The 17,136-nt window shown below is 35.6% G+C and overlaps 1 protein-coding gene and 1 non-coding gene across 2 annotated transcripts in view; both read right to left on the reverse strand.

Annotated features, from left to right (window-relative positions):
• Positions 1-811: 811 nt before the first annotated feature.
• TMEM167A (transmembrane protein 167A) overlaps positions 812-17,136 on the reverse strand; it is a 44,342-nt gene continuing 28,017 nt past the window's right edge. The window contains exons 2-4 of the mRNA XM_020894186.2: positions 16,177-16,286; positions 11,573-11,607; positions 812-5,378 (exon numbers count right to left, since the gene is read on the reverse strand). Coding sequence (XP_020749845.1) covers positions 5,308-5,378; positions 11,573-11,607; positions 16,177-16,286 — 216 coding nt within the window. The 3' untranslated portion in view covers positions 812-5,307. The remainder of the gene's footprint in view (positions 5,379-11,572; positions 11,608-16,176; positions 16,287-17,136) is intronic.
• On the reverse strand, positions 14,250-14,384 carry LOC139034573 (small nucleolar RNA U109). The gene has a single exon (XR_011487109.1). It is a non-coding gene; the product is annotated as a small nucleolar RNA U109 (small nucleolar RNA).

Raw genomic sequence — 17,136 nt, forward strand, 5'->3', positions numbered from 1 at the left:
TTCCTACTATGTTAAACTCAATTGTCTCAAGCAAAGCCATTTTGAATTCTTTTGACGTAAGTTAAAAATCAGAAATTTAGTGATTTTTCTTTAGTCTTACATCAACTGGTAGTTACAATGAAGCAGTGAGGGTGGTTTAAACTATACATTGAAGATACAACTAGGAAATTGTTTTTCTATTTGTATCTGAAGTACTTTTTGAGTTCTAAACTCAACTAAAAATACAGTTGTTGAAATTTCATTTGGTTAAGTCAATTAAGTTGTTAAGTCAAACAAACAAAAAAAAAGATTTGCTTGTGTAAATTGAGGGCTGGGAAGATAACAGTAGAAAGACCATGCTATCCAAAGCAAGGCACATAGTACATATATGTTTTTTCATATTTTTCAACAAATGGTATAAATTGGCTAAATAATCTCACTCTGATGGATACTGCTCACAGATTTTGATAGCTACTTGCCAGAATATTTGGGTATCTGAAGGCTCTTAGTTGAGGACAGGTTGAAAGTAATTTTCAACAACTGTCACTTTCACTCAGAATCAGATTTCCAATCTCTGCAGGGAATTCATGACTTCATAGTCATTTAGACCCTTGAAGGCTCATTCAAAGAAATAGCAATATAATACTATAGACTGAATGGCTTTAAGATGTAAAACAATATAAAAACTCCCCCAAACCAAACCTGACCAGCCACGGATTAAAATGCAGGCAAAACAGAAACATATTTATTTGTATCCTACTCAAAAGGTGGCAATTTCAAAACTTCTAAAACAACCCTCATTCATCTGACAAAAGACAACAGGAGGAGGCTCTTGAGAGTTCATTTTGATTTTTATTACACGCCACAGACATGGACACTAAGCAGAGAGTAGGATGCTTCTTTGTACTCTCAAAACCACAGGAAACATATTTCTACCTACCCTCTTTTTTGCAATACTGGAGTGGCATGTCAGGTTACCATCTTGGAACTGGTTTAGAGCAAAGTAAAGGAAACCATGGAAGGCAATGTATATACAGCATAATCATGAGCTATTTTTGGAAGCTAGTAGTATCTACTACTTCTATAGTAGTAGAAGCTAGTAGCCAGTAGTTATTCTCAGGCAGACTGAGAATAACAAGGCTGTGCAGTATTAAAAATGCTATTACTTGGGTATTAATTTTGTTGTTGTTTAGTCGCTAAGTCGTTTCTGACTCTTTTGAGACCCCATGGACTGTACACCGTCAGGCTCCTCTGTCCATGGGATTTCCCAGGCAAGAATAGTGGGAGTGGGTTGCCATTTCCTTCCCTAAGGGATCTTCCCAACTCAGTGTCTAATGCATTGCAGGCAGATTCTTTATCACTGAGCCACCAGGGAAGCCCACTTCTTTTGTTCATCTACTCTCATTAGATACCAGAGAAAGTAAAAAGGGGGTCCGTAAGAATGTTTCATTCTTGTTTTCAATTTCCTGTGATACAGTATCTTCTCAAACGTTTTGAAAGGAGCACATCTCCTTATTTAGACTGAAAAGATTGGAAATCTTTTCTGTGCACCCAGAAATGTAGAAATTACAACTACCTTCAATTGTGCACCTGTGCTTTAATAATCCTGACTACTCTTGGCATTGATAGAGTATGAGCTACAAAGTTCCTAAGAATACCTGACCTCACTTGTAAGTTACCTTGACTTTATATGCTATGCGTGTGTCTCTGAAGAGGATACTACTGTATTCTTGGTCCAAAATAAGGTTGGCATGGATATATGCCATACACATATACCAAGGGAGGAATTGTTTACACATACACCAAGGGAGGAATTTTATTTTTTTCCTGAAGTTTTGTCAGGCAGGAGAAAACACATTCCACTTCAATTTTGAGGTAGGTAATAGGTGGTAATGAGAAAAATACAGGACCCTCTAGGATCTAACCTTTCTCCACCTTTCTCGACTTATGTCTTAATGTAGTTGACCCTTGAACAGTGAGGGGATAAGCGGTGCTGACCCTCTATGCAGTCCAAAATCTATGCATATCCTACAGTCTGCCCTTCCTAACTATGGTTCCATATCCTCAGATTCAACCAACTTGGGATGGTTTATTACTAAAGCATTTACTACTGAAAAAAATCCAACATGTAAGTGGAGCTGCACAGTTCAAACCTATGTTGTTCACGGCTGAACTCCACTTCCCAAGTGGCTTTCACAGTAATCAAGGTACTGATCGTCCATAATATATATCCCTGGTACATCTGCATATTGCTCTTAAATTCAGTGTAAGCATTGCTTCTCTGGAAGGAAGTTCATATCTCTGATTGAACTGTCACCTTTTTATTTTCTTCTAGAATCCTGGTATTATCTCGGTAATAAATGCTATCATATTGTACTTCATATAAATAACCTCATTTCTCTCTCACCCACTACATTATGAAACACTGGAGTGAAGAAACTGTACTTGTCTTTATATTGTCACTGATAATAGACTGAAAGTATTATACTAATGCCTCTTAAAAATGCTGAAATAAACATTCTATTTACAAGTGCTAGGTTTTTCACAAAACTAGCCAGAGATCTGTTCATTTTTGACTTTGTGAACTTATACAGAAGTTACTTCATTCAAACCTCTATTTTGTCCTAGGTTAGGACTAGATCGATCTACATTTTACGAAGATTATGGTGTCTATTACAAATTACATACTACTACTTTTCCCAGAATTAAAGGGCTATGTTGAATTTGATGATGCAAAAAACATTCAGGATAGCAGTGCTTGACACAGCAGCATAAGCATTAACAGGATACTGGACTTGTATCTAAACTTTTTTAAGCCACAGATGGAATTCAACAGACTATGTGTTCTTTTGACTGACATTTTTTTATGACTGCCTGGAAAAAAGACATGCTCCTGCCATTGGTACAGCTGAGGCCAATCAGGAACTAAACATCAACACAAAAATTCCAGGCAAGCTGGAATCAAGATTCTGGAGCCGGGAAGGAGATTAGGGAGAGTATTCAAATCTAGTAAACTGTGGACTTTTAGTGCCCATCATCAAATCCTACCTTGCACCAAGACGATGTGATAGAGGCAGAGCCTCTGATGCTTAAATTGATCCTTAATCGTCTTCTGCAACCTGCTGAGACCACAAAGGGAGTATCTGAATATTCTGTGGACTACTTATCTACTCTGCCCTTTAGGTTAGACAACAGGATGCAGTGGTAACTCTTTGGAAAAAAAAAGAATATGCTGACTGCCTTTTCCCCCCACAGGATCCTGTGATTTTTCCCACCTCCCAAAGATCTTATGTTTCAAAAGGTCAGAATGTCTGGAGTCAGAAATAAGCTGCTTCCCACTTTGTTCAGCACCTACACACAGTAAAAAAAAATGCTTATATGTTGCCACAAATAAATGTCCAAAGAAATTATTTCTACCTCTACTTTCCACCTACCTCCTCTGAAACGCCAACTTAAAGAGATACCCTAGAACTGATTATCTAGAATATTCTTGCCCTCTTCATATTAGATTTGTGTTAGTAAACAACTAAAAAAGTTAGTTGACATAGCTTTAGGAAAATCTAGCTGGCAGCAGAGTTGGACAACAGATGGTCACTCAGAAACTAGACCCAGGAAGGTTACTTACTCTTTGTATGCTGATAAGAGTTCTATTTTGGGGGATATCCTGAAAATCCTTGACCTAATGCAAAAGCCCAAGAGACAGTGCAGGTAGGAACAATTATCATAACCTGATTACTTGTCTAGGGCAAAATATACCATTTTAAATCAGCTATAGATAAGCCAGAAATGTACAATAACCAAAGATACTGACAGCCTACAGAAGCTTTCATCTTTTGCATAAAAAAAAAAAAAAAACCCAACCAAAAACCAGCAACATGTAACAAGATTTTCTTAGATGTTTCTTAGAATTCTTACTAAGCACCTTAAAGTAGTCATAAAAATAAGTGACTTTTAGTTCTGTACTTTGTGCAGAAAGAGCTACTGGCAGGCTCATTTTATAATAATTACAAACAGTTTTATCTTAAAAAAAAAAGGTTTAGTCTTACCTTTAGGGCAATTAATAGCTGACAATAGTATCTAATTATAACTGTAACAGGCAATTTTTAGCTAAGAAGCTCTCCTTAGTTTTGAAATTTTAACTGAATTTTGGTTGAACCTCAAATGTTAACCATCAATGTGTAAATAACAGCTCTACTACAAAATCTGTAAGTCACATTTCCAAAATTCCTGTTGCCTGGATGAAAATTACTGAAGGTTTTCCTTTATCAACCAAAGCTCAAAGACATTTATGCCATGGCATATGGTAAGTAGATTTGAAAGCTGTTTATCATCACTAAGTTAAACAAGATTCCAGTTCAGGTTGATATACAAAACATAAACTAGATTGAGAGCAATGTATTAAAAAAACAAAAACACAGTTTGTATTTTGGGATAATTAAAATGTACAGACCTAACACTAGAAAGAATGGAAAACATACCCAAGGTTATCGTTCGGTAATTGTTCTGATTAGCTCTTTTTACTCTAAGCATGTAGTGTTATTTGGAGAATGACAGCTGGTCAAATTTTTGCTTAAGACATTTAACCATACTTAACCAGAGGTTTCAGAGATAACACCACTCATATATTCTGAATTATTTTATGTTAAATAGGAACATTTTCTCAATAGTCTTAACATTTTCTCTTAAGTTACATCTCATTTATCTTCCTCCTGAAGAACTACATAGGCTTGTTTTAAATAGTTTAAATACCTGTAATAAACTACAGATTGCTAAGAGTAGAGGTACTCTGGTTAATGCTCAAAATGATATGGCCAGAGGAAAAGCCAGCATTATTAAATATGAATGCAATCCTTATAAATATGAATGCAATCCTTACCAACACAAATTGAACCTTTTTTTCCCCAATAAAAAAGCTAGTCCAAAAAAAAAAGGTCTCATTCTATAAAGATTTATCATTTCCAAATCACAGTGAAAGGAACTTGAATAATTTACCAATTTTGTTTTCTACTATGTGCCTTAAAGATACCTCACTAAAAACTGGTATCTGGCACAACAGAATGACATATGCAGAATGTAATATTGTAGCGACAGTACTGAGGTTGATTGTTACAGACATATTTAAATTCTGAGTATTAAATGTTGCATCCTAATTATTTATACAGAACATTGGTCCAATAACAAAAATAGAGAACAGCAGCTGAAAGTGTATCTCATTCAATGTTCAGAGATAAAAGGGTTAACCATTCTTTCCATTGTTTTCGGCAGATAGTCCTTTTTTTATCATATTTAAATCTGATGGCAACTGAAGAATTCTGGCATTCTTCCAAACTACTGTATGAAAAGGATGCTGAAGGCCATCACGATACAGCATACTGCAACATAAGGACTCTTCCGTTCACCTGTTGGAAAAAAGGTAGTTAAATATATTCATGTTAACTGAGTGGCTAATGTAAGGTTATTACTAGAGGAGACAGGCATATACAAACCAAGGTAAGATTCTTGCCTATGAAGTCCATACACTTAGGGGAAGGGGCAAAATGAACTACATGCAACATAAAAGTCAGTACACACCAGAATGAATTAAATGATACCTATCTAAGACCACCTCTTTGTCATGTCTTTAGAAGACACTGGATTAGCCATTTTAGTGTCACTGCATAAACGTACATATTAAAAAATATAACAAAGAATGTAGGATAAAGACCCAAGAGAAATGATCTCAAGAAGCTTATAAGGGGAAACAAATAGCATTCCTCAATGAAAATAAACAACTATTCAATAAAACGGCATTTTAAAAATCAACATCACATAGAATGTTTAATAAAAACACATTAGAGAAAACTATTTCTGAGATGGATTTTGTATCAAATCTTTTATAGTATAATTACTCTGGGTTAGAGACGTAGAACTTAGAACAATCACTTCTGAATTAGTCAATTTTCACATGTGTTTCAGGAGTGTCTATTTATAGCCAGAGACTTTCCTTTGCATGAAGTAGATCTGGAGTTGGCTTGTGCAGTTGTCTTGCAAACAGAGATCCTATGATTGTGAACTAACTCAAACTTATCCTGTTCGTTCCTGTTTCTTCAATAATTGCAAGACTGTACAAGGCACTGGGCATTTTTATGCTACCTTGAGGGCACACATGAAAGGCGAAGGAAGGAAGGAGAAAGAGTGAGGACGTGCTTCTTCTAGGAATAATCCTGCGTATGTACCTGGTTCCTTTATAGAGATGGTTTATATTCCCCTCACCTGTGTTTTTCTATGATGTTTAAAATAACTTCTTTTCTAGTAACTAAGTTCCTTATTTCACTTAGCAAGGTTAGTTAATTACTTCTGGAAAATGTCTATCTTGATCACTCTTATCAACTAAAACCTTGAAGGTCATTATTTTTAGAGCTCCCTCACTGAGACCACAGGGATACAACTGGTAAGTTTTTTATCTTTGTATCTATTCAATGGCAATATTCATAGGACACATTTTACACACATGCAAACAAAATAAACATGTGGTGTTTTTCAGAGTGTTCTATCCACAGACATTTAATGAACTGTGTTCCAACTAAACAAAAATTAAGAAAGTGAGAAAATACAGTTTTCACAATATTATCTCAACTGAAAAAAAAGAAACTAGAAAATACTATTGTTCCTTTTTTTTTCCCCCAGCAATGCTGATTCTTTCAGAGTAAAAAACTCAAGTTATCCAACAAAACAGTAAGAACAAAAATCAATCAGACCAAAATCTCAAGTAGATCTCATAAGGAAGCCTGTCCCTCTTTCCATAGGGCTAGATACTCTTACTGTCAAATATAGTCTTCTTAAATACTAAAAGAAGAAATTAATACTGTCCTAAATTTGCCATCTGCTAAAAATTAATTTTTGAGGAAGTTCTTCTTTTCCTCATCCTCCAACTTAGAATACTATGATTTACATATGGGTTTCATTATCCTGTTTTTAATTTTCTTAAAAGAGATTGCCATGTGGTAGAGCTAAACATCTTTAGCTGAACTAGGGTAAGAATGTTACTTCTTGTCTGGTCTTAGGTCTCTATAAGTGAATGTGAAACAGTTGCTGTAATGTGATGTGTAACATGATAAGATGATCTGGCTGGGCCTTTTCCCATTAAAATTGCATCCTTTCTTTGTGGATCTATTCTGTGTCAAGATAAGACAGGAACATGTGGTTGAGAAAGCAGCATATCAGTACCAACATTTTCTAAAACACTTTGCCAAAATGAAAAGCTAATGGTTTTCACATAATTGGCAAAAGTGAATAACTGAACTACTTAACCTATGATATTCATGCAGTAGAGAGAGGAAAATGGAAATACATGGGCAAGCAAAAAAAGAAAAGGCATAGTTTATAATTAGACATAAAAATAGATAACACTAACAGGGTATCATTAAGAAAGCTATAAACTAGATGTTTGAAACCTTTACCTACACTTCCAAGCAACAATTGTGAACAAAGTCACCTGGATTAGTTACTAACGGAATTGTACAATGTTCTCTAATTTATTACATAAAAAATGGATTTAAAATGCCATAACATTTTATTCACCATAAGTCAATAATTTTAATGTTCGTATGACCCTAACTCTGAATATTTATTGAAAGGACTGATGCTGAAGCTGAAACTCCAATACTCTGGCCCCCTGATACGAAGAATTGATTCATTGGAAAAGATCCTGATGCTGGGAAAGATTGAAGGCAGGAGAAGGATGAGATGGTTGGATGGCATCACCGACTCAATGGACATGAGTTTGAGTAAGGTCGGGAGTTGGTGATAGACAGGGAAGCCTGGCATGCTGCAGCAGTCCACTGGGTTGGAGAGTCTGACACAACTGAGTGACTGAACCGAAATGATGACCCTAATCCAGTGATATTCTCTATCCCCTCAAACTGTCCATAATGTTTTTTTTTTTTACTGAATAACTGATTTACAATGTTTTAGGTATACAGCAAAGTGTTCAGTTATACATCCACATACATATATACATAGACATATGTATTTATATATCCTTTTTCAGATTTATTTCCATTAAATATATTACAATATAGTGAATATAGTTCCTTGTGCTATATTGTGCTGTGTTTAGTCGCTCAGTCGTGTCCAACTCTGTGACCCCATGAAATGTAGCCTGCCAGGCTCCTCTGTCAATGGGGATTCTCCTGTCAACAATGCTGGAGTGGGTTGCCATGCCCTCCTCCAGGGGATCTTTCCAAACCCAGGGATCGACTCAGGTCTCCTGCATTGCAAGCAGATTCTTTACCTTCTGAGCCACCATAGTAGATACTTGTTATTTATCTATTTTGTATGTAATAGTATTTGTTAATCCCAATTTCCTAATTTATCTGCCCCCCCCTTTGTTTTCAATATCTGCAAGTCTATTTCTATGTTGTAAATAAATTCAAGATTCTTCTTGTAAGTGGTACAATATATTTGTCTTCTCTGTCTGACTTACTTCATTTAGTATGATAATCTCTAGGTCCATCCAGGTTGCTGCAAATGGCATTATTTTATTTTTTTTATGGCTGAGTGATATTCTACAGCTGCAATGAACATTGGGGTGCATATATCTTTTCCTTTTCAAATGATGGTTTTCTCTGGATATATGCCAAGGAATGTGATTGCTTAATCACATGGTAACTCATTTTTTGTTTAAGGGATCTCCACACTGTTCTCCACAGTGGCTGTGCCAATTTACAACAACAGTGCAGGACTGTTCCTTTTTCTCCACGCCCTCTCCACCATTTATTATTCAATGGCCACTGATGATGGTCATTCTGACCAGGAGCGAGGTGATACCTCATTGCAGTTCTGATTTGCATTTCTCTAATAATTAGCGATGTTAAGCATCATTTCATGTGCCTATTCATGTATGTCTTCTATGAAGAAATTGTTTAATATTGAACTGTACAAGCTGTTTGTATATTTTGGAAATTAATTTCCTTGTTGGTCACATCATTTGCAAGTATTTTCTCCCATTCCGTAGACTGTCTTTTCATTTTGTTTATGGTGTCCTTTGCTGTGAAAACACATGTAAGTGTGATTAGGTCCTATTTGTTTATTTTTGCTTTTGTTTCCTTTACTCTAGGAGTTGGATCCAAAATAATACAGCTGCAATTTATGTCAGAGAGTCTTCTGCCTATATTTTCCTCTAGAAGTCTCACAGTATCTAGTCTTAAGATATTTAAATAAAGGCCTAAATATGTGTTTATTTTTGTATGTTGTTAGAGAATGTTCTAATTCCATTCTTTCACCTGCAGCTATAAAGTTTTTCCAGCACCACTTATTGAAGAGACTTTTTCTCCACTGTGTATTCTTGCCTCCACTGTTGTAGATTAATTGATAATAAATGCATGAGGTTTATTTTTGTCCTTTCTCTTAAAGGACACCCACAAAATTTCACATGTTTCAGGACCCAGGGCCAAAGCAGTGACATGATAGGAGCCTCAGTCAGACCTACCTTCTGGTCTTGGACAATCTCCTTGAGAAGCAGAAGGCGACTGCATTTTACCTTGGGGCCACAGACACTGGTGGCAGCCATTCTGAGAGTTACTTCTGTCATATGCACACTGGCAGGCACCACTGCAGAATCTTCCCTCTAGCTTATGACTGCTAGGACCCAACTGTGTCCTTGCCCAACAGCCTACAGGTGACTGCTGAGACACCTCAAGGTAAGCAACCCACCTGATGAGGACAGAGCCACATCCATCAGCAGACATGCTGCCTTGAGAGCCCACAGCTGCCTCTGACCATGGCCCTATCCACCAAAGGGTTCAGTGCCCCATTCCACTTACCAGTGGGCAGGCACCAGCTCCAGAAACCCATGGAGCCCAGCCCTACCCTCAGAGAAGACTGCTCTAGCCTCTGGATCAGCCTCACTCCAACAGGGGGCAGACACTAAGTGCCAGATAAACCACAATTCTGCAACCTACAGACTCAGACTGCCCCCTAAGGCCCCATCCCAGCAGGCCAGGCCCTGCCTTGGGTCCAGTTGGGACACGGTCTGGCCCACTAGCAGGCCAAGTTTCAGAACACCCTAGACACCATACCAAACTGTGTCAGGAACCCCTCCCCACCTCCACCAGTGGTGCTGGGAAAACTAGACAGCTACATGTAAAAAAAAAAGAAATTAGAACAGCTAGTTCCTCACACTATATATAAAAATAAGCTCAAAATGGATTAAGGACCTAAATGTAGGACTGGAAACCATAAACTCCTAGAAGAAAATAGAGTGGAATACTCTTTGACATAAATCATATTTTTGGGGATCTAAAAGAAACAAAAGCAAAAATAAACTAACTGGATCTAATTAATGTTAAAAGCTTTTCCACAGCAGAAGAAAACCATCAACAAAATGAAAAGACAACCTATGGAATGAGATAGAATATTTGCTAATGCCATGACTAATAAGGTATTAGTATCCAAAATCTATAAACAGCTCATACAACTCAACATCAAAAAAAAATCCAATTAAACCTGGGCAGAAGGCCTGAAGAGAAAGTTTTTCAAAGACGACATACAGATGACCAACAGGCAGATGAAAAGATGATCAATGCTATTAATCATCACAGAAATGCAAATTAAAACCAAAATGAGATTTTATCTCACACCTATCAGAATGACTATCATCAGAAGGGACACAACAAATGTTGCTGAGGATGTGATATTGGTGGAAATGTAAATTAATGCAGCCTTTGTGGAAAAGGTGGTTTCTCAGTAAAAACAGACTACAATGTGACCCAGCAATTCAAACATACAATATGACCCAGCAATAAGACCACAGAACTGGTCTGTGGCCCAGAGGTTGAGGAGCCCTGTTACATAATATTTTGCATCAACTACACGTCAATAAAAAAAAAATTATTGGGGAATAAAGTACATTTTAATTCATTTACTTACCAATTATTTGAGAATCTAGTATGTGCTGGGCATTGTGTTAAATACTATATATAATGTTATGGGACAATGAATATTAATATATATTGTTATCTAACCATTTACACACTTAAGATGCTACTAACTTTATTATGAAAAGTTAGAAGATATCCACATTTACACAAATTTCAAGAACGATCACATACATGGATTCAAAAGATGAAATAGTTCATATTTTCTAAAAGCAACTAGTAAGATTCTATGACTTACCAGAGGGCAATTAGATAGTTGTTCAGCAAGCCTTTCATTAAATGGAAAAATCATCCTCAGTTATCAAAATGGTACACATTATACAGAACAGCATGCTCTATACTAGGTGTGCATAAAACTATACATACTTGGCTGTAATCTCCTCAAAACCAGGAATGCATACTGTTTACTGTCTAAATTACAGAGACCTTTGTCCTGCTTTCCATCTCCCTATTAGTGAATATTAGAAGGTATCTGTGAAATCATTTTAAACAGTGTCAAGAGAAGAGTTATGTGGAACTCTATAAAGTACTGCTAAAAGGTACACAACTGGGAAGTTTGCACTTTAAAAACTGACATTTTGATTTGTTTGAATATAACTGGCCAACAGTTTACAGCATAAGAAATTAGAGAGATTAAAAAAAAAAAGAGAGTAGAGAGATAATAGACAGATACTCACCAATTCTGGCACACTTCCAAAATATACCCAACAACCTGCAGAAAATAAAAAAGTAGCTACCGATTACTGGGAAAGACAAATTATTCAGTATCATATAGGTAATTTATTACATACTAGCATTTTAACTGCTGATGCATTGTTTTAAACTGAAATTCATGTGATATTGAACCACTACTTATATAGAAAAGTAGGACACAATAGCTTATCAACCATCAATGTATAGAAACTATTAGAAATTGGAACATGTGGTCTCACAGGTTGAGCCCAAAGTAAATTAATTTAAGAATGGCAAAAATTTGCATAAGAGCTTACTATTAAAAGATTAACTCAGTCAACTTCAAGTGCTTTACCTTCAAAAGTGGAAAACACATAACGCTGATTTAAATAAACATTAATTTTGAAAAAACAGTAAACGGACACAGTTGGTTTTGGATAAATTTTGACATTAACTGAAAAAACTTTTTACTGAATATAGTTCTATATTTAAATCATCTATAATTATGAACTCCAGTGACAGTATTTACATGACCATAACATTAAATGAGGAGGAATACAAAAATATGAGCCTATATTTCAATGTATATATTCAATATAACATTTCAAGATAAGAAAATCTTAGTTTAGGGATATTGTATATGAAACTATAATTTCATATGAAATTTAAAATATATAAAATACATATATTCTGGAAATAATAAAAATTAGACTAATATTTGTATTTCAAGCCCATTAATAAATATGTAATACATAATATATGGATATATTGCTTATTTTGCATGTATTAAAAAATACCAGCTTAAAAAAAATGACATTCAATGAAGAGAGATGTTTGGAAAAAAAATTATAGACAATTATTTTGATGTGACAAAAGAACAGAAATATAAATAGTATTACACATGGTTACAAATCAAGATAAATTAACATTAAAATTACTTCAGTGAATTAGAATTGTTATAGGAAGAAAACCATGTATATATTTGAGAGAAATTACATTTTCTTTGCCCAAAGAGATGGCTGGCAATAAATCATTATATTGGAATGGTTAAGACTAAAAAAATTGCTGACTCAATTAAGTTCCAAACACGTTCCTCCTCTGAAGTATACAGTAATTTCCTGACATCAAAGCAAAAAGTCCCTTAGAGCAGATTAAATGAAATGGGCAAAAATGTAAGTATTGTGAAGGATGGGAATTCTGACAGGTGAAACAACTTCACTATAGGAATAAAAAGGACAAATGTATACTCTTGAAAGCAAAGGATCAGGGCTAAACTGTGCCTAAATTCAATTCTACTTAACTGGCTGCATAACTGTGAGCAGGTTATTTTAACTCATTATCTCATTCTCACAGGGTTGCCATAAGGATTAAATGAGTTATTACACAGAAAATCTTTAGAATAGTGACTAACATGTGCTGTGTTCAATATTACATAGGCTAAAAGTGTGGACAATAACTCCAGGTATCACTAACATTGGTTTACACTTCATCAAAAAAATGGAAGACAACTAGTTAGTGATCTGCAATGCCCTGCAAACTTGATTCTAAAAATCTGTTGATTCTAAAATGAATTATTGACTCAAAGCTGCTCTGGTTGTGGTATTCAGAAGTAGGACACCTCAAGTTCCTCTATGGGAAGCTTAAGGCCCTTCAGAACAGTCTGAAACTATATCATCACAGTCAAGGTCTTTTCAGGTCTTATAGTCTAGAAATTAGCATCAAAGCATCAGTAGGAAATTGGTGTAACAGAGCATATTAAAAGCTACTTAAATGGAAAAAAGTTCCTAATTTGGCAACATAAGAGATTAATTGGTACTGCTTTGGCTTTTTTCACATATTTCCCTACTTAGACATTTACATAATATCCCAAATGCTAAAAGGAACTTAAGCTGGTAAACACCAATACAAATATGCTTCTTAGTTTTTAAAGACATAAGCCAATAAGCATATACATTGATAAAATTACAAAGTCTATGAAAATAGGAAACTAGACAAAATAGCAACTCTTTTCTGCTGCTTTTAAGTTCTATACTATTTGAAGCAGCAAAATATGAAGTTGCTATTTTCAACAGTGAAGTTATTAAGAACTCATTTTATTTAATTGGTCCAAATATCTTCACTTAAGCATGGAACACTCAGTATAACCAAAGGAAAGTTTATTATGAGTTTCATAAATATACATTTTTAACAGAAAAGAACAAGGACCAGTAAAAATGTCTTCCACAGAAATTATTTCACTTGTATAAGTCAAAATAAAAGGAGCTTAACATTTGTATAGAGACAATGTTTTGGGGGCTTCCGTTGTGGCTCAGTGGTAAAGAATCTACCTGCCAAAGTAGGAGACACAGGTTTGATCCCTGATCTGGGAAGATCCCACATGCTGAGAGCAACTAAGCCCATGAGCCACAGGAATTGAGCCCACGTGCTGCAACTACTGAGGCTTGCGTGGCCTAGAGCCCATGCTCCTCAGTAAGAGAAGACACCGCAATGAGATGCCTGCACACCACAGCTAGCGAGTAGCTGCCACTTGCTGCAAATAGAGAAAAGCCCATGTAGCAAGCAACGAAGACCCAGCACAGTAAAAAGCAAACAAAACAAACAGTTTTTCAAAAAAGCTTTCAAACAGCTACCTGTGTCATATATACTTTAAAATGTAAAAATAGGCATGCTATTTCTTTGGTTTTATGTAGGAGAAGTATACTACTGCTCAACCTCTACTGTAAGGTTGGCAGCCCTGAGAACTCCTTTTTTAATGTAGCATGTAGTGGATGTATTCCTGCTTCCAAAGGAATGAGAAGCAGACATTTCCACATGCAGCCTACTTTGTTGCAGCACTAGAAAAGTACAAATACTCTGTTCTACCACTATGTGATTATTCATGAATGAAATAAACAAATTCTTTATTAAACATTATGTATCATAAATCTAAACTAACAATCGATGAGATCGTTTACTGGATTCTACCATATGCTTTGTTGTTTTGTTTAGTTGCTAAGTTGGGTCTGACTCTGCGACCCCATGGACTATAGCCTGCCAGGCTCCTCTGTTCATGGGATTTCCCAGGCAAGAATATTGGAGTGGGTTGCCATTTCCTTTTCCAGAGGATCTTCCCAACCCAGCAATTGAATCTGCGCCTTCTGCATTGGCAGGTGGAGTCTTCACTGCTGAGCACCAGAGAAACCCACAGGGGATTGCAGAGAAAGGGAAGGAGGAAATAAAATTGTGTAGCTGAGTAGAAAGGCTTCTTGTACAACTAAGCAACAAATAAAATTATATAATTTCAACAAAGGGACTGAAGACTCAGTGCAATATGAGTTCAGAGAAAAGGTGGAATGGTAAGAACATAATCTCTACAAAGGAAGTGAGGTGTTGTCAGAAAAACTCATGGACAAATAACATCTGTTTTCACCTTCAGTAGGTTAAATAAAATGCCTTGGGCCAATAGAGACAGATCATCAGTTTATTGGAACAAGATTATAGATTTTCATTATCAAAAACTGGGTAGGGGTTCTCTACGCCTTTATAGCTGTTCAAACAAACCTACATAATAAAAAGAAATAGTAACAAGAGCCAAATGATTTAGATAATGGAATGTTTGAATAAATGTTAATTATGACCCCAAAGATATAATGCAGTTGAAGGAAAGATAATTATTTTCTCTCATAGTTGAATATCTACTACGTTGCTTCTTGTAGGAGATTTTTTTTAGTGGAAAAACAGAGCCTGATTTTGAAGTATCCTAATTAGAACTTTCCCTTTCCATCAAAAACAAAAAAGGTGGAGATAATTAATTATTCCTATGTGAAGTATTCTATTTCATCCTATTATTTCTTAAGATGATTAAGGATCTTACCATGAAAGGATTAAGACAATTATTCACAGAATTAATCTGTAAGGCAAAGAAAGTTTAGACAGTTTTCACCATTTGGTCTCTGCTTTTAGTATAGTTGTCCTGGTTGCACTCAACATGTATTTCTATATGAGGAACATGGCACTTAAAAATTTTAAGTCTACGTGGTATCACATTAAGCTCAATTTTGGTAGGAGTGTTAACATACAATTAAAAGGGATGTGACATGCCCAAAACTTAACTTTTATTATTGCTTTAAGAAAGCTAAATTTCTCCAAAGATGTTTGCTTTATGATACAGCTGGGGAGCCTATATGATTAGAGCAGTCCTGGAGTGGAGATGGAACGTCTATATTAGTACTGTAGTGGACACAGTGCTTATAAACTGTTTAATGCTTTCAAGATAAGATAATGGATTTTACTATTAAAAACAAAGGCCAAACCCTGTCTTTGAAACTACTAAACTGCAGCTATAATTTCAGAAAGAAAAACTATCTCATCTTTTAAAATACACTTTTTTTTTCCCAGTCCAACACACGTCAGGTCACTTCTGATATTTATCTTTTTGGTAAAAATCTATGAATATAAAGATTTGGATTTCTAAATAACAAGGAAAAACAATGGAAAAAGTTATTTTTACATAATTTAGTTATACAAACTAAATTACATACAGAAATTAAATTACTTAATGACTTTCAATAGTTGGCATTTACTATCTCTAAGAACTAACTTGGGTGATTAAACATTATTAGTAACATACCCAGTTTTATTTCTGTCCAGGAGGCTGGGTGCCAAGGATCGGATATAAGCACAGGTACATATAAGCAGCAAGATTACAGTCAATAGACTCTGAAAATTGAAAATGGCAGACTAAAAAGAGAAAAAGAAAAATTAATGTCACAAGATAAACTGCATAGGTAAAAAAATGTCAGACAATTCCATATTAAGAATCATATTTTTTTCTTCAAAAAGGCAAACAGAATGACATGCCTGAGAACACTTTTTAAAAGCAAAAAGAAAGTGAAGTTGCTCAGTCATGTCCAACTCTTTCTGACCCCTTGGACTGTAGCCTACCAGGCTCCTCTGTCCATGGAACTTTCCAGGCAAGAGTTCTGGAGTGGGTTGCCATTTCCTTCTCCAGGGGATCTTCCCAACCCAGGGATCGAACCCAGATCTCCCGCAGTGCAGGCAGACGCTTTACCATCTGAGCCACCAGGGAAGCCTTAAAAGCAAAATCACAAGGTATTTTGAGAGCATACCTTCTTCTCCATTCTTTGGGCTAAAGAATTCAAAAGAGGCAACAAAAATTCTAAATTCAAGAACTTAAAAATACCACCCAAAATGTTTCAAATCCAAAACAGCTCACCAAAGCCGAAACAATAATTAATACAGATGTCCTAGGATTCCAGACTACTAGGTAGAACATACGGTCTCCAAGCTCTGCAAGTAAGCTGGCTATGTAACCTCAGTTGAATACTGACCTCTCTAAATCTCTGTTTTACATCAGAAAAACTAGGTGGAGAATGGGGAGACAGACTCAACGCTGGCTCAAGATTTTTCAATTCTGAAATTCTTTTAGAATAAGAATGCTTTAAGTAGTCATGTTCCATGCATTGACTGATAGTTGTCAATTAGGTTTTGGTGAAAAAAAGTACTTGCTCAGTCACTGCTGATACTTAAAGTTATTAAGATAAAAAATTTAACACAAGAATCTGTTCTT

This window comes from Odocoileus virginianus, chromosome 3 (assembly GCF_023699985.2).
Source record: "Odocoileus virginianus isolate 20LAN1187 ecotype Illinois chromosome 3, Ovbor_1.2, whole genome shotgun sequence".
In the NCBI taxonomy this organism is placed as follows: domain Eukaryota; kingdom Metazoa; phylum Chordata; class Mammalia; order Artiodactyla; family Cervidae; genus Odocoileus; species Odocoileus virginianus.